Below are 18,284 nucleotides of genomic sequence, written 5' to 3'. Positions count from 1 at the left end.
ACTCCAGACAATACAGATGTAAAACAGTACTCTAAAAAGAAGGCTACTGCAGTGTGAGTTTAAGGTAAGTAGCTCACAAGGGTGACAGCACTGGAGGAGGAGGAGGAGGAGGAGGAGGATGTGGGGCGAGAACAGCAGGAACAAAAGCTAAACTGCCAACTGGACAATGGCCACTTGGAGCCTGGAGCCCAGTGTTGTATGCAGACACACAGCGCCTAACGCTCCGTCACTCAGGTGCCCTACACAGACGGCCAGCCTCCCGTAACAGTCAGCCAGGTGTGGCAGCTCACACTAAGATAGGAAGGACTGGGACAAAATCAAGGCCAGCTTCTCTGTATGAGACCCAGTCTCAAACCAACAGGAACAAACCCCTCAAACACACATACACACACAGGCACTGAACTCAGTATCAATTACAATGTGATGGGAGTGTAAAGACGGGATGATCAACAGGGAAAGTGGCAAAAGCTGAGTGAGAAAAACTGCAGCTGACTCAAAAGTGGGAGACGAAGGTACACAAACACAAGGTGCTCCAGAGACTTAAGCCAAGGCCAAGGACCTGGTTTAAAGAAGTTCGGGGCTGGGGGGCTGGGGGGGGCTGGGGGTGTTGCTCAGGAGTACAACTGTGTACACAGTGTACGTGGGACGGCACGAGTGAGGGATGTGAAGGGCTGCAGGAGGAGAAGAAATGAGGAGAGATTAGAAATAAGGAAAGGAGCTTTGGTATAGTGACTGATCAGAAAGTATAATGTGCAGGGAGAGGGGAGAGAAAACCTAGTTAAATAAACCTAAGTAGATTCCGAGACAAAGGAAAGGGACGAGGAATCTTAAGGATGGAGGCGAGTGACTCATCCAAGACTTTTCATCATTATAGTAAAAGAATTGCTCTAGTGGTTAGAAACAATGGAAATTTTTTTTATTTTTAAAATATGTAGATTTTTATAGACAGCTGAAAACGTAAGAAAGATCTAAAGATGAAGCACACAGAGGGAAGGACTAACAGATCTAAGCAAACAGCAAAGTGTGAAGTACTGCACTGATTTTTTTGTTACAATTATATTGAGTTATTATTGCAGAAAACAAACCAAACATCTTTCACATATACATTCTTATCACTTTTAATGTAGATATACATCCACAAATCCCCCACTCCAATCAAGTGACAAACATTTACACCTCCCAAGGTTTCTTCATGGGCCTCTCAACCCATCTCTTCCTTCTACCCCAGGCCCTCGACAGCCACTGACCTGCTTTCAAGACTAGCCTCCTCCACAATGAGCACAGGTTAACTAACACCTCTCCCTCTGCAGACTTCTACCTGGTGCTGCTGACTGGATTTCAGAAAGTACACGCTAAAGAGAACCCCAGGAACCAAAGAAATCCCACACAGGGCTGCAGATAGCTGCTGAGCCCATTCGCATGATAACTGGGGGGTGGGCGAGATAGTTCAGCAAAAAAGCACCTGCCACATAAGCCTGGTGACTGGCGTTTAAGCCCACAGTAGGAAGAAAACTAACTCCTGAGATTGTTCTTTGACCTGCTCAGACATGCACGCATCCACACAAACAAAAACAAAAGCCAACTGGAGAAGTCTTTTAAAATATATCTTATTATTTGTTTTTTAATAATTTGTTCTTGGGCTGGGGGATGGTTCATCTGCTAAAATGCTTGCCACACAAACATGAGTCTCTGAGTTTGATTTTCCCAAAACCCATGTAAAAGGCTGCGTGTGGCAGTGTGCATTGGGAAGGCAAAGACAGGTCGATGTCTGTAGCGAGAATTTTGGTGTCTTTAAAATCCTGTTATGTAAACATGTTTTTTATTTAATCCCAGGTGTGGGATATGGGGCTGCTTCCGACTGTCCACAGCAGCAGACTATTTGCCTCCAATGTGCTCTGGCAGGGGTGTGATTCTGACAGCTGAAGATAGTTAATTCTGAGGATTCGAGAGAAGGTACAAGAATACCACAACCCTACCAGTGGGGCGAGGCTGTTCCTCCTGCTGGTCCTGCTCCTAGTTTGTCAAGTAGTCGAGAGAAAAGAGACAAGAAGAAGTTGGAGATGTCCTGACGAAGACTAAGACTGGACTGGCCCCACGGAACTCAACGCCCCTCATCAGCAGGAAGTAGTCTAAGAACATCTCAACACCCCTCTCCTCGTCAACCTTCTGTCTCTCCTACTTCATGTTGAGGTGTTGGAAGGGATTGGGGTGGAGAAGGGTGGTTCATAGAAGAACCCAAATAAAGTCGCATACAAAATATGCCAACAGATGTCCAGTGAGTCTTGAACAGATGAGCTCCAGGCTCATTCAGAGGACCCTACCAAAAAAAAACAGGCCAGGAGAGATGGCTCAGCAATTAGGAGCACTTGGCTGTTTCTTCCAGAGGGCCGAACACCTTCTTTCTGGGCTCTGAGGACACCAGGCACGCATCTAATACACAGACATACATGCAGACAAAAACCTCACACATATAAAATCAACTAAAAAAGTAAGGTAGAGGGCTACAGATATGCTTCAGCAGGTAAGATGCCTGCTTGGCATGCACAAAACCCTGGGCTTGAACTCCATGCCCATGTAAAACAGGGGAGGGGCATGTGCGTGTGCTCCCAGCACTTGGGAGGTGGAGGCCTGAGGGTCAAAAGTTCCAGGTTATCCTTGGCTGCATGGTGAGTTCCAGCCTGGGTTGCATGAGACCTGGCCTTGAAAACAAACAGAAAACCAGGTGAAGGGGACTGAGGAAGACATAGCATGAAAACACACACACACACACAGACACAGACACACACACACACACACACTCACTCACTCACTCACTCATTTTTTAAGCCAGCACCCTGTTATGTTGCCCAGGATGATCTAGAACTCCCAGGCTTGAGTAATCCTCCGTCATACCCTACTAGGTAGTTTGGGGCTATAGGCATGTAATACTTTTAAGACCAGTTTGTTCTTTTTATAGCTGTGAATTTCTGTTTACCTAACAACAGTCATTACAGTTACTTCTGACTTTTGGACATTACAAAATCATGAAGAACATTTATGTAATAAATCTGTGTGAGAACATTAGTTTTGTTCCTGTGGGTAAATTCTTAAGAGTAGAATGGCTGTGTAGTATGGCCGGGGTATGTTTAACATAAAAATCCCTTCCAAATATTTTCCCAAGTGCTATGCAATTTCACATTCCCAGCAACATTACAGAAGGCTTCCAGCTGCTCAGCAGCCTTGATGTGTGGTTCATCTCTTCACTTCAAGCCACTATGATATGAATAATAGCACCCCACGGTAGCTTTTATGACAAACACTACCCTGTATCCTCTTCAGCACTTAGTGGCTGTTCATATCTTCCCTGAGTGTTAGTCCGAGCCACTTCTTAGCAGCTGCAAAGGTATCTTTATAGAGAACCTATGCACATTTACACATGGCTCTGTGTAGAGGCGAATGGTAAGTATACACGTGATTGTATAGGTGTGTGCGTGCCACTGCTGCACAGCAACAAGGACAACCTCTGACACTGGCCCCTGCCTCCACTTTGTTTTTGGTTTTCTGTTTTTTTTTTTTTTTAGATTTATTTATTATGTATACAGTGTTCTCTCTGCAAATACACCTGCGCCAAAGGAGGGCATGAGATCTTATTATAGATGGTTGGGAGCCACCACGTGGTTGCTGGGAATTGAACTCAGGACCTCTGGAAGAGCAGCCAGTGCTCTTAACCACTGAGCCGTCTCCCCAGCCCCCCTCCACCTTGTTTTAGACAGGACCTCTCTTTGGTGGAATACACTTTTAACCCCAGCACTAGGAAGGCAGCGGCTGCTGACTTCTTATTATAGTATGAAACATTTTTTTGAATTGTTTTATAACCAAACATTTTTCAAGTTACCTTTTTAACTTCCAAAGCACATTCCATCAACGCTTTCACACTTCCAACTTCTCTCAATGTCTTTTTGCTATTTACATCTGCTCGCCAAGACAAATTCCTCAAAACACTTGCAATAACCTGTAAATAATCAAGTGTAGAATAACGTGCATATAAAAATGATTCGTACTAGTTTCACTTTTGTTTCTAATGCTAGAGTTTGTAAAAGTAGGAATCTACTTCAGGTTAAATACATCTTATCTAAATGCTTGGCATCATAAGTGATTTGATTTTAAATTGGGCTTTCTGAATATCTGTATATGTGTGAGATCTCTGGGTATGAGATTATGTTCCATAGATATTAATAACTCAGTGTGCAAACAGATTTTCCACATGTGGTGTCATACTAGCAGAAAACAAAGTTTTGGGTTTTGGGTTTTGAGTTAGGAATGCTTCACCTACAAGAGCAAAGCACGGTATTTGCATGCATCAAAAGGTCACAAGCGAAACACACTCATTTGTACAATAAGCATGATTGACAGTAATATTAAATGTTCTGCTCATAGTAAATTTCTCACACATTACCAGAGTGCCAAAGGAATTACTTCAGTATAATGCTTTTCCTGAAGTGTTGATGGAATCATACTTTAACATAAACCACTAAGTACTGAGCCAAAACTTAACAGAACTCCGTATGTTATCCTGTTAATATCCAAGAAACATTAGAGAATCTAAGCAGTACCTGTTGTAAGTCTTCACTTTCGGATTTTAACTGGGCCACAAGCGCTCTCATGCAGCCCTTCATAGAACACAGCGTAGCCTGGAACGGGAGATGCGGAGCAGCGTCAGCAGTGAGCCAGCCTGAACCTGCTTCTTTCTAGCTACTGAATTTAACCCTGCTTTCTACTTCAGCCACAGATGTTATTTTACCTGTATGAGACCCAGAACAAGGTTACCTAAATGAAAGACAGATGATCCTATTTCTGTGGTCTATTTCCTTTACCTAACTGGAAAAACCAAGCAAAATCCTGAGTAAGGGTAAGCAAAGGACAGAGCACCGTGTCCTGTCTGACAGACTCAGTATGGGTATTGTTACAGGACTCTGCTCTCCCTCCTGGGAATGGGATTTTATGAGTTATTACTTTCTACAGTGTTGGTGACCTGCACTTGCTGCCTATACCCTTAGTATGAGGAGCAATGCTGTTGGTGCAGCGATGTAATTTCAGCACAGCGTTTCATCTTCAGGTGTGCTTTTGCTTTCTTTAGGCAGAAGACAGCCCACTAAGTAGGGATATGCAGTGGTGAGAAAGGTGCTTTTATTAGTCACTGTTCAACTGGGGTGGGGTGGGAGACACCAAAAACCAGTCATAAGTGTTTGTTTTTTTAGTTTGAAAAGTCATTTATATGAAAATAACTCCTAACTGAGCTAACTTGAGAAGTAAATCTATAAACGACATACCTTGTTGGCAACATCTCCAAAGGTCAAGTTTGTCAAAGCCATGCCAGCATAGCGTCGTAAAGTGACACTGTAGTGGTCGTTAGTCAGCCCGTACATCTCACAGTCCACCTGCAGTAACTCTGCAATGGCCTGCAGGCCCCCTAATTTAACAAGGGCAAAAGGAAACACAATAGTCTAGAATCAAGTAAACTGCTGTATTTGGTTAACTTAAAAACCAGGGGGAAAAAAATCTCAAAAGATGAGAATATACAGTTTAAATTTGCCTTTAGAATTAAAAACCACCAAAATGGCTGAAAATAACTTCTGTGTCCTATGAAGTACAGGCAGCACGAGTCCACTGCCTGCCAGTCTCCACCGCCCGCTCTTGGTTCTAGTCACTGACACGCACTGTACCTTGCCAACAATGAAGGCGATTTGTTAACCCTAGTCTTTCTACTTTCCATTGTCATATACTGTGGCCTAATACTTTTTTAATGTGTCGAATAATATTCCTCAGGAATAAGGAAATGTTTAAGTGGAATTTTGCTTGAAGCAAAACTTATTTCATGAAAAGAATGATCTGTTCAACCTACTACAAAGTTCTAAAAGTTTCTTTAAAAATATTCTTACTTTCCTTTGATACTATAAAACGTCAACTGTACTAGGACTTGCCATTTCCCTTCTAGTACGTGACCAGCAGGTGTGCTCAGTGAGGGCGCAACACTAGGAAGGGAAGGAGAAGGCGAGATGGGAAAGGAAAAGGGAAGACAACAAAGGAAAGCGTTAAAAAAGTGAGGCAAACGGTGAGGATGAGAATAAAAGAAAGGTAACAGTGCACAGAGCTGGTGTAGGGTTATTCATCATCAAAATCGGTCCCACGGGACGTGGGATGCTGGCTTGTTAGACTACAGGGGTGGCTCAGGCATTTAAAAAAGATGTGTGTAAGTCTCAGCAGGCCACTCACTAACCTGAAAGACCAGTGCACTAACATTTTGTGAACAGCAATAAGAGATTATCAGAAGGCTCTGCACATTTACAAATGACGTTCTATGTTGCGCTAAGAACTGTAGACAGGGTGTCTTGATTTTAGGAACATTCTCACAGACCTTTATGACAGACAATTCTCTGAACGCAGGCAAGAAATTAATCCAAACCACATTTAAGAACATTTTCCATCTATTTGCATTAATGGATAAGAGCAGCCAGTGAACCAAACCTAGGCCCTGTCTTCATGAAACGTGAGTGTGAGGCACCTACACTGGAGTGGGGAAGGCCTCAAGGAAAAGATCTGCGAGACAACGTTTACGGTGAAATCTAATGGATGACTGATACCTAACAAGGGTGGGGGAAGGAGGAGAAAGAATTAGTCTAGGCAGAAAAATCAGTCTGTGTAAGGGCCCAACAAGGAGTGGGGCGCCCAGTGAAGTGGCAAGAGCAGGCAGGTACCAGGTCACATGAAGCTTTCCATGCCACACTAAGGACATTAGACAGAGAGTACAATGGAGATACATTGTAAGTGAGCAAGATGGGGCAATGCGCAGAATGGCTTACGGCTAAAAGCAGGACAAAATATGCAGAACCAGAGAGACAACAGTGCCTTGCCGCAGGATGAGAAATAACAATTATACATGTACGTGTGCACACACACACACACAGTTGATTTTGAGACAGGCTCTCACTATGCAGCCCCGACTGACTTGGAACTCCCTATGTAGACCAGACTGGGCTTGAACTCAGAGATCAAACCCCATCTACCTGCCAAGTCCTGGGGTTATAGGTGTGTGCCACCATGCCTGGCGACACATATACTCAAGAAGCAGGATTAAAATGCTCAGTTACTAAATGGAGGAGATACAAATGGAGTCATGGATGATTTTTCTAAGATTCTAATTTGAGCAGCTGGGCTATTAGAATCACAAAAGGAACCCTGGAAGAGACAGATTTAAGTATGGAGGCAACAAATTCTGTTTGTGAGAGTTCAGTTAGAAGTGTCTAGAATCCTACAGAAAGGACGAAGTCAGATGAGTATGAACACATCCAAGGGTTTGGTGACAGAGTGCCTGTCACCAAAACATGAAACTTAGGAGGGAAACGTTAGACCGAGATGTGAATCTGAATAGTGACTAACACGGTAAGTGAAGCCCTGGGAACAGCTGCTGTAGCACCGGGGCAGAGGAGGAGAGCTTCCGGCCGAGCTTCACCGAGTGCTAGGATTTTGTATACTTGAGTAAAGGAGAAACCGATGCTTCTGACCCAGGACACTGACTGGGGAGTCACTGAAGACCTGACGGCGGTGGCCCAGGACACCCATGTGTGCTCACGGTGTAGAGCACTGTGAAGAAGGACCTCGAAACCAAGTAAAACACACGATACTTTGTTTTTGCATGGAATCCTGCCTAGTACAGTGTCTGGCTTACCTCCTGCCTAGTACAGTGTCTGGCTTACTTCCTGAGAAAGATAGAGTGGTCCAAAGAAGGTGCTAAGACAGCGTTAAGTTGTCAGAGACCTCTTCTATCCAAAAATATCAATTTTAGAATTTAATTTTAAACAAAGAATAAAGGAGGATATACCAGATGTCAACAATACTAAGAAGACTATGACTGATGAAAAAATTAGTAAAAATTGGGAGTGTTAGATAAGAGATCCTTTTATAATTTAGGCAGTAAAAAACAAAACAAAACAAAACAAACCAACCAACCAACCTCTGAATTCTGAGGCAAAGGATATAATTCACAGGTTAAAAGTACAAAAGGAGTCACTGAAATACGATGCAAATTCATGGCTGACAGGATAAAAAACTGATTACCCTAAGAAAAATCAGTATGTTCCAATGCAAAGGTGAGTATATCCTTCAGTATTTTTGTTGCTGTCTGTTTTGAAGTAGCAGTCTCAATGGGCTTCTTCTTTTTTTTTTTTTTGGGCTTCTTACTGATAAGGCGCTCCATTACCTTACTGGTAAGGAAGGTTCAAGTGCTTCAAATGGTATTAAACAGAACCCATAATTTAGACTCTTAGTTAAGACAAGAGATTTAAGTTTTAACAGTATATAATTTTTATCATATGGCTTGGATAGCCATCACTAGCATGGTATGTCCTATTCTAAAGTGAGTTTCAGGGGTCCACATCAATATTCTGTAGCCCACTCTTCCATTTCACAATCATAAGCATAATCTGGACTGATTACTTAGTGGGATTCCTGGGCTGCTCCTTTGGGGCTCTGTTTGCTACAGCCGGGCAATCTCTCTGGCCTCCAAGCGCCTCTGCCGACTGCTATGATCTAGAAATGTTGTAAAAGATGCATGTCAGTAGATTATGTTTTCCCTGGAAGCCAGGGCGTATCTTGATCGTTTGAGAACTCCAGTGCCTAGGAAACCTTCTGGGACAGGCCTGGGAACTAGCAAATACCCATGGCTAATGTCACGGTCGGGAACTTCTGGTGCTAACAGGTGCGAACATCGAGTCCTGAGTTCCTTACTGCCGAGGCTCATGAACGCTTCCTCAGTTAATAGGCCTGTGCTTCCTTACTCCTCACTGCCGGATCTGCCTGAGACTCTTTCCCGACTCACAAACCTGAAGTCTCCTTTTGCCCCTGTGCGAATTTGACGGCGAGGAGTGAGAGGAAGATAACCCCTGTGGCTACGTCCCCACAGTCACACCCCCAGAGGCCCCGTCCTGCTCCTCACCTGAAAGCCCCTGACCTAGCTCCTGTGATGAAATGCCCCGGGGAGCCTTCCTACCTGAAGAAGAAGAGGAACAAATACTGAGTCTAAGTTTTATTCTGAAATTCAGATAATTAATGTGTCAGTCCTAGTCTATAGTCCAGTGGAACATATGAACATTTATAGAAAAATCTTTGCAATATCTTAAAACTGAGTTTTCCTGGTTGTTAGTTTTATCCTTTTTTCATAATTATTGGAATTAGGGGAGGAAAATCCACAAATGCTGAGACTGTACTGAAACGGGGAAACCCCATAAGATTAAGTGAGGTGTCAGAGGACCTGGACCGAGGATCAGGTGGGCCTGTGGGAAGGAGGCACTGCTGCAGGGCAGGCCTGAGTCTCACGCTCTGCACTTGGCCACTTTTACAGTGAATGATGAATAACAACAAGGGTAAGAACGCAAGGCGCGGGGCTGGGATGTAATGTGACACAAGCAGCACACAAGCGCGGGCACCGCTGTCCTGCGGCAGGAGTCAGTGGGCAGTGCTTGTGTGACTAGAGGAACCTAGTTCACATGAGATGGCTCAGCATGATGCAATTTATAAACACATGTGTAAAATAAAACTAGAAATTAAAGAAAACCATTACATGAAAAAAAAAAAAAAAGGGCGCTCAATCATTACATAGGGCTTAGAGGATGTGATATGTACCTAGAGGAGTATTTTATATCAAATTAATGAAATATCTCTAACTTCAATTAGAACATGTCTTTCTACATACACTAGTGCAAACCACAGTGAAAATCCAATAAAATGCTGATCATCATTAAGATAAATTATAATCTTAGTAACTGTTCTTCCTGGTGTTCATCTAAAGTGACTGACAGACTACACGAACAATGACGCCTTAACAAATCATTCCCGCTGTCCCCTTCATCAGAGACGACACAGGGTCTACTTGGGCAGCAGGGACACGGGGCTCCACTGGTAATTTTTTTCCATCTCTGGTTAAGATAAGACATTTCTGTAATTCAGGAGTCCTCTTGCCATGGAGACCAAGGTAAGGACCCGTTCTCCCATTAAGACCAGAGTACAGTATTTTTTCCCTTTTCCTATATGGGTGGAAACAGCTGATCAAAGTTAGTAACCTTACATTATCTCAACGTATCCACCTAAATTTATAGTAATGAATTTCTCTTGTGTTTTAAAAATTCAGCAGCATTTATTTGTGGCACTAAGAAACCATTTCATCTTACCAAGTTCATTCATTGCATGTCTGTGCTCTTCATCAAAGGAAAGTTTCATTAGGACACACACAGCAGGGCAGATCTGGTGCTCAACAGGAGCTGGCACTGAAAAATAGAATTCCCTACGCCGTGACACTTTGTTATCTTAAAAGAAATGCTATTACCCTGTTAAAGCACGCAGAGGCTGTTGGTATGGCCCTAGTGTACAGAAGGCTAGTACATCCACAGATATTTACTGGATGAATGAGTACACATCACAGCTGTAGAAGAGCAACTGCATCAAGGGGTTTTCTTGGCTCCATAAGCTTGTTTGCTACTTGTCAGTGTTAACCAAGACTGTCAGACTAGGTCTCTCATAGGCTTTGCTGTAGCTCGTATGCATAATCATTTTAATGACTCATAAAAGAATACACACATTTTGACATAATACTGTTATACTTTGTTTCTAATTTCAGTGTAAACAACCATTATGGTCATTAATTAAGAGTATATGGCTGCATACGTATGTGATATCCAGTAGAATTTCCCATACAGACAGATACAAAGTAAACATGTAGAGAAAAGGGTATCCAAGAAAACATACACTCATCTTTAATGTTATATGCAAGGTTTCAAAGTCATTATTTGACACAAAGTATTTTTTCAGAAGCAATGATGTGAATTATTAGATAACTGTGGGTACCAGCCCCCTCACAAAAAAGGACTGTTCTCTAGACAAGCTGTGTATCAGCTCTCACACCAAGGCCCCTGTGTGGATTAACAAAATCACCCCTGCTCTTTTTTCTTACACATTTTTAAGATTTGAAATAATCTTTATATTAAGGTTAGGAAAACTACTGCTATATAGATTCAAGGACATGAAAGTGTTTTTTAGCGGAAGCCTCAGTTTTATTTATAAATGGAGGCAATAACAATTTCCTTTTTCTACTTCATAAGGCTATTTGAGTATCAAAAAACAAGAGGTAGAGTGTGTCCAGTGAACGCAGATATGAAAATAGAAAAGATTATGGTTTGGTTGCTAGTAGCTGAAGAAACTTAAGTGAAATCACTTTCCTGAGCTGAATTAGTCCAGAATGCAACTTAACTGCTTACACTGATTTTAGCTCTTCTAAATAGTTTTTTTCTTTCTGTAGTTCTTTGCAACAGCGTCTCATACAGAGGCTGGCCCTGAACTCTGTAGTTCAAGATTACCTTGAACTTTTCTTGATCCTCATGTCTGCATCTCCCAAATGCAGAGATTACCTACATGGGCCACCAAACCAACTCTTTATGTTGTAACTTCAACTTTCCTTTGGTCTGTTCTTCTCAAACGCTTTCCTGGAGGGTCTAGCGGGGACTGCTGTTACTCATATACGCCCCTGCCTGGACGGTCCTCTTCTGGGGAAAGCAATGGGGCAGCGAGAGAGGAAGGGAAGGCCTGCTCAGCCAGGTCACCTTTGTTCTGTTTTGACTGCACAGTAGTACACATAACATTTTCTTTTGCTAAAGATTTTTAAAGAAATGCAAATTTAAGCCTTAAAAATGGGTTAGCAGCACTAGCTAGCTAATATGAATTCCTTCTATTCTAAAGACAGCACATGCTTTGAAACACGCATTGTGATGCACACTACAGAGAACATACTTGGATTCTTGTCCTGGTCCATGCCTTGCTCATGGGCTTCCTGCCACTCCCAACAGGTTTCACAGTAAGCGCGTATCTGTTCCAAAAGATGAAGGACTCGGATTTCACGCCTGCCTCTCTTGTCATCGGGCTGTGAGTGGATGATGTTGTGGAGTGCTGCACTGGCCCTGGCCCGAGCCTCCTTACTGCCCCGGGAATTTCCCAACAATACAGAGTCTTTGTCATTGCCATGTAAAAGCTGGATGAGGAGAGGAAGACATCCAGACTGCCGCATGGATATACAGCTGTCTTGGGAGCTAGACATAGCTAGCAAAGTTCGTGACATATCGTCCTTATCATGGGTACCAAGCATTGACAACAATGAGTACACCATTTCCACCTGTGGGCCAAACGAGTTTAGAAACAAAATTATGACTTTAGTACCCAAAAGCCAGATCTAATGAAGTGATGAACGGGATTACTTACTATATTCATTAAAAATTAAAACAAACAAACAACAACAACAACCAAAAAACCCTTTTCTGGATGAAGTGATGAGAGCTATTTCAAAATAACATCCACAGATGGTTTATGTGAATAAAAAAGCAGGTTCTTACAGTACTGAAATTGCTATTTACTTGTATCAGCTAAAGCTAACTAATTAGTATGAATAAAAATAATTATTTTTTCTTTCTCTCACACACTCATTCATTCACATTCTCATTCTTTCCCTCTCTCTGGAATGTGCTTAATTTAAATTCTTTATATAATTTAAAACTGTATTTTATTTCTAAACAACATAAAACATTTGCAACAATTATAATCTACTAAATTCTAATCTCTGCAAGCATTACACTTCACCTAGCACTTGGGCGTGCTAGGCAAGCACATTTAAATTGATATGATTTCCATTATTATATAAAATTATTTTGCCATAAAAAGAAAAATGCCACAATCACACACAGATTGGCAAAGCTAAGATGTGTCATTGTTTTCTTTTGAAAAGCGACTGGTTTTAGTTGCTTTGAGAAATTGGAAGGATTAACTTAGAAGCAAATTAGAAGAAGAAAAACAGTGTCTGGTTAGCACGGGGTGTCCCCAGCTTCCCTTCACAGCTAGACAGTACGCCACAGAAGGAGAGGGCGTGTGATGCAAAGAATGCATCATCTGTGTAAGTCAGAGGCCCACAGGGACACAGCTGGCTCTGTCTGTTTTTCCCCCCGAGACAGGGTCTCTCTGTGTAGCCTTGGCTGTCCTGGACTCACTTTGTAGACCAGGCTGGCCTCGAACTCACAGCAATCCGCCTGCCTCTGCCTCCCAAGTGCTGGGACTAAAGGCGTGCGCCACCATACCCGGCTGCAACTGGCTGTATCTTGAGACGTATTTTTGGTTGTAACAGTGGTGTGTGAACGTTAGGGGCATTCTGTAGGTAAAGTCCAGGGGCACTGCTTAATGTCCTACAGCGTAACAGGACGACTTAGCTCGTGTTGCTGAGGTTACAAAGTGCTGCTCTGAATGTGTAAACACCCACTTTCCAGTGATGCTCCTTCTACCACAGCAGCGACAGGACTGTGGATAAATGCGTTTTCAGCAGACCTAGGTTCAAAGTTTGGCTCCATGACTTCTAAGTAAGCTGTGTGATACTAGTTAATTTATCTGACTTTTCCTGAATATCAGGGAACTATATAAAACAGGAGTCTGCACTCAAATTGCATAACAAAGCTGGCATATTATTTTGCCGCAGCTAAAGGAAATACACTGTGAGTGCCAAGGTCCATGTGCTGAGAGTCAGTGCTGTGTTGATGTTGGATGCTAACCCTGAGGCAGCGTCTTCCTTCTCCCTCTCTTCTTGGAGGGCTAAGAACACAATGCAGAGACAACTCCTTCCTGGTTCACCCCAGAGAGGCCCCGTAGAAACTACTTGAATTCATTTCCTTAACCCTCTCCAAACCCCTCAGATGAGGCGTAGCCTTGGCTGTCTTGGAACTCGTTCTACAGACCAAGCTGGCCTCAAACTCAAGAGATCCACCTGCCTCTGTCTACTGAGTGCTGGGATTAAAGGCATGCGCCACCCCGACTGGCGTTTCTTTTAATTTTTAATTGAGAACCTTGGGCGTGCTAGGCAAGCACTCTACCAGTGGTGTAATCTCTTAAATTAATGTTAGTGATTTTAGTGCTTCCTAGCACTTGCCACAGTGGTTAAAGAACAACGTATACCATGAAGACACGTAGTTCTTCTTCAGTTCTGACTGAAAGCACACCGCTTAGAATTCCAGTACAGTAAAATACTAAAGTGATTTTCTTCTCAGACATTTCCCATAATCTAAGATATTTGCTGCACTGGTTAATGTTCAATTTCACTGATGTTTCCATCCATTTCAATAAATGTCCATTAACACTCATTTGCAGCTACTGTGAGATGCTGAAGACGGAGGAAAACAATCTAAGAGGGAGTTTCACAGCAGCTGTTACTGAGAAAGATAAAGGTGGAGATTGGCTAAAAAGCCTCTAGGAGTTAAGAAATTGTCTTCTGGAGATACAGAGCTCAGAGTCCTGAGCTGTGGACAGACTGTGACAGCCCTTCATGGTGGGGCAGAGTGCTGTGTGCTGCTGCAGGCATGGCATGGAAGCGGAAAGCACAGGGTGTGGGCATGTCAGGCTGGCTGGAGCTTAGGATGCTCGCAGCGAAATGGAGAGCGAGCTGGAAAAGAAACTAGCAGACACTCAATTTGGAAGTTTTTATAATTTTCACTTCCTCTTATTAGTGCTGCTTTGTACAAAATTTCACACCCCCCGCCCACCTGAGACTCAGTGAGAATTCTTTAGAGAATGTTCATGAATGACCATCTTAGCAAAGTGTCCCTAGCATTGACAAGAGGGTTTGTAACCTGCTGTTACCTTGGTCCCCAGATGACTCGTCAGCCTTCGAGGAGCAGAGTGTGTACTGCTGGAACTCAAAACACTGGCTGTTTCATGATCCACCCGTGTAGCTGAACTCTAGAAATTAAGCAGATTGTAGAAGTGTAATTTAGATTACAAATATAGGCAGCTCCGAAGCTCTACAGTTTAGAAAGGGCTCACTGAGATCCTACTAGGGAAAGATAAGAAGGTAAGTAACCGCAGCATGACACAGCACACACCATAGCAGCCTGTGCATAATACCAAAGGAAAACAGAGCAGCACTGGCCTGCTGTGCACCACAAAGAGCTGCATTAAAAAAGGCGGAGAGCATGGTGCAGTCTAGTGTGGCCATAGGTTGGATTAAATAATAAGCTCCTGACAGGGCTTTAAAAGGTGTTATATTCAAGCTGTAGAGTCATTGGACTTTAGGTGGCAGACTGGCAAAATCAGAATTATAATAATAATTAAAAAAAAAACAGAAGAGAGGATGGAAATATTACAGGCGGCAAAGAGATGAAAACAGATTTTAGATATAAACCAAAAAATTTTTCATTTATAGGCCTAAAGTCAAATAAAGTATATAAACACATTTGTGAAACAGTAGCAAATAAATCATGATAGGCTTACCCCATCCCACTAAAGGGATGCAGTAATGACATTAGGTATGCACTTTGAAAGCATTTTTTTTTTTTTTTTTTTTTTTTGAGACAGGGTCTCTCTGTGTAGCCTTGGCTGTCCTGGACTCACTTTGTAGACCAGGCTGGCCTCACACCGATGCGCCTGCCTCTGCCTCCCGAGTGCTGGGTGAAAAGCACTGTTATCTTGTAAATGCAGAGTGAACTATTATGCCCTGTGCTGTCTGTAACTTCATCAAAGACCTTCAGACAGCAACACCGAGGCCCATTGAGGAAGGAGTTATACCCAGACAAGCAGGGATTCGCCTGAGTAAGTTACTTCCCGCCTTTCCTCCAACTTAACTTCCTGAGGAAATTAACCACAGATCAAGAAATCCTTTTCCTAGCAAGGATATCAGGTCTCCTTTGCAACCCCTAGTCATTCGCTCGGTTATTTAACCATTAATTATTTATCAGAGACTAGATAGCTAGGGTTCTTTCTGTTGTTTTTGAGACAGGGTCTTGGTATATAGCCGAGGCTGTCCTTAAACTCAAGACTTCCTGGTTCACTCTTCCCAGGCTGGGATTCGAGCTGTCCACCACCACTCCTGGCATGACAGAATTCTTGCATTTCTGGAGCTTGCAGTCTACTGGGGGAAAATACATCTATCAGCGAAAGAAAGAAAGAAAGAAAGAAAGAAAGAAAGAAAGAAAGAAAGAAAGAAATGTAAAATTGAAAGTGTGGGCATTTTCCAAGGAGAGGAAATGTTACAATGGCCTACCTGTAACTGAGTGTTGTTCTGAGTTTCCTGAGACACACGTGAGCTGGGGTTAATAGAGCACTATGGGACAACAACAGCACGACCTGGACCAGACGGAAGGGTGCACAGGCTGCAGGGGAGGATGCCCCGTAAATATGAGGGATTTAAAGAAGGGCACCGGCAGCCCGCGTGAGCAAAGTGAGATGTTCCCTGTAGCTGATGACGGTCATGGTAAAGACGGTAAAGGATAGCTTTATTCTGAGGACCGAGGGGAGCAGTAAAAAGGCAATTTACAAAGAGTAGATTACTTGTGAAGGTCATTCTCACAGAATAGACGGAAGGCGGAACAGGGCGAGAGAATGGGTAAAAGAAAGGGCAGACTGAACGTGCAAGTGGTAGGTGGTACGAGTAATGCGTAAGTGTTTGGTAGACTAATCTGTGATCTTGAGGAAATCAATAAGGTTTTCATTTTCAACGAATGCCAGTGTTTTTTGTTTATGTAGCAAATAATAAAACAAAGTAAGTTAATAAGTCTCAAGATGTTATATCACCACGGAATCAAGTAAGCAGGGCTCATGGGGCTCAGAGACTGAAGTGACATCACGGAGCCTATATGGGTCTGAGCTAGGCTCTCTGTAGTTTGGTGGTCTTCTGGACTCTTTATAGTGGAAGCAGGGTTGTCTCTGATTCTTTTGCCTTGAGTGGGAGGGTCAGTCTTCTCAGGGTCAGGTGCTTTCACTGCTGATACAACACCAGTGGTCAGCCCTGAAGTCATGTACATTCAAACACTCAGCAGGTTGTTTACATATGCACATATGTACATACATGTAGAAAGAATAATTTAAAAGGTCATGAGTTTGAGGGAAGGGCACAGACAGATGGACACAGCAGAGACAGAAAGGGAAGAGGGAAAATGATATAATTATATTTAATTTTAAAAAGATAAAAGTAAAATAATACTTTCACTTGTACAAAAAATTAATAAATAATTAACTTTACATGTATGGGTGTTTTGTCTGCTTGTATGTTTATGTTCTACATGAATGCTTGGTAGCCTTGGAAGCCAAAAAAGGACACTATATCCCCTGGGACTGGAGTGAGCTGTCATGTGGGTGCTGGACTCGAACCTGGGTCCTCAGGAAGACTGAGCAGTGCTAATAACCACTGAGCCATCTCTCTGGCACCTCCTCTTGACTTCTGTTCTCTAACAATCTTGTTCGACTTCCTCCGACACTCAGTGCTCATTCTTCTGAAACCTCCTGATCCTTCTCTTGTTTCCTGCCCATTTCTTCATAAAAATTTCTTTCTAATCTCTTATATTTGCAAGTCTCAATTTCTGATACTGAGCATAATCGACATAAAGTTGATTTCCATGTAGCATCGCAGAGATCTAACTGGTACAGACAGCGCCTACCAGGTGAGTAAGACTTTCAAGGCGCACAGTAATTAGAATATGATCTGAAGCCTGAACAACTGACGGCAAATGAAACTGAGCTCTTCTTCCTTCCACACTGTAGGATACACGGTTCTCAAGGGATTTCCTGAACAGTGACACAGAGAAAGAACTCAAACTTTCTATTTAAATTTCATTATTTTATCCTAATTCATCATTAGATAATTTCCTCTATAATACTAACCAGTTATGTGGAATGAAGTATCTTCTCTCTCTCTCTCTCTCTCTCTCTCTCTCTCTCTCTCTCTCTCTCCTCGTGTAATTGTTGTTTTTTGAGACAGGGTTTCTCTGTGTAGCTTTGGCTGTCCTGGACTCACTCTGTAGACCAGGCTGGCCTCGAACTCACAGCAATCCGCCTGCCTCTGCCTCCCGAGTGCTGGGATTAAAGGCGTGCGCCACCACGCCCAGCCTGAAGTATCTTCTTTAGCTCAATCAAAGGTTTTGTTTTTGTTTTTTTTTTTTAAATAGGAAGTTTTAAAAACTTTACATATTAATGAATTAATAGAACATTCACCTTTTGGGGGTAGAAACAGCACTATGAAAAGTAACCTAGAAAGATTAAACTAATCTTTTGTGTTGATAGTAGGAAAATTATCTGAAAGACAACTTAGTGAAATTGTATTTTAAAAATATCATTCATTTACAACATAAAAATGTCTGCTGAAGAAAATTGAAAAATATAGGACACATGAAGGAAAAGTTGCCATAAACCACTAATTGAAAACTGGTGGCAAGCTGGGCATGGTGGTGCACAGCTTTAAT

At 42.6% G+C, this 18,284-nt stretch overlaps 1 protein-coding gene across 23 annotated transcripts in view; it reads right to left on the bottom strand.

Annotated features, from left to right (window-relative positions):
- Positions 1 to 18,284, bottom strand: part of Apc (APC regulator of WNT signaling pathway) — a 101,847-nt gene that overhangs the window by 10,134 nt on the left and 73,429 nt on the right. For 8 of the 23 annotated variants that reach the window (XM_051163829.1, XM_051163830.1, XM_051163835.1 and 5 more), the window contains 7 exons: positions 14,692 to 14,790; positions 11,815 to 12,193; positions 10,203 to 10,298; positions 8,972 to 9,025; positions 5,310 to 5,449; positions 4,593 to 4,670; positions 3,875 to 3,991 (listed from right to left, as the gene is read on the bottom strand). In XM_051163829.1, coding sequence (XP_051019786.1) covers positions 3,875 to 3,991; positions 4,593 to 4,670; positions 5,310 to 5,449; positions 8,972 to 9,025; positions 10,203 to 10,298; positions 11,815 to 12,193; positions 14,692 to 14,790 — 963 coding nt within the window. The remainder of the gene's footprint in view (positions 1 to 3,874; positions 3,992 to 4,592; positions 4,671 to 5,309; positions 5,450 to 8,971; positions 9,026 to 10,202; positions 10,299 to 11,814; positions 12,194 to 14,691; positions 14,791 to 18,284) is intronic. The other 15 variants (XM_051163834.1, XM_051163838.1, XM_051163839.1 and 12 more) reach the window with 3 other exon arrangements.

Source organism: Acomys russatus, chromosome 20 (assembly GCF_903995435.1).
Source record: "Acomys russatus chromosome 20, mAcoRus1.1, whole genome shotgun sequence".
Classification (NCBI taxonomy): domain Eukaryota; kingdom Metazoa; phylum Chordata; class Mammalia; order Rodentia; family Muridae; genus Acomys; species Acomys russatus.
This window is presented reverse-complemented; position numbering and strand designations above follow the sequence as displayed.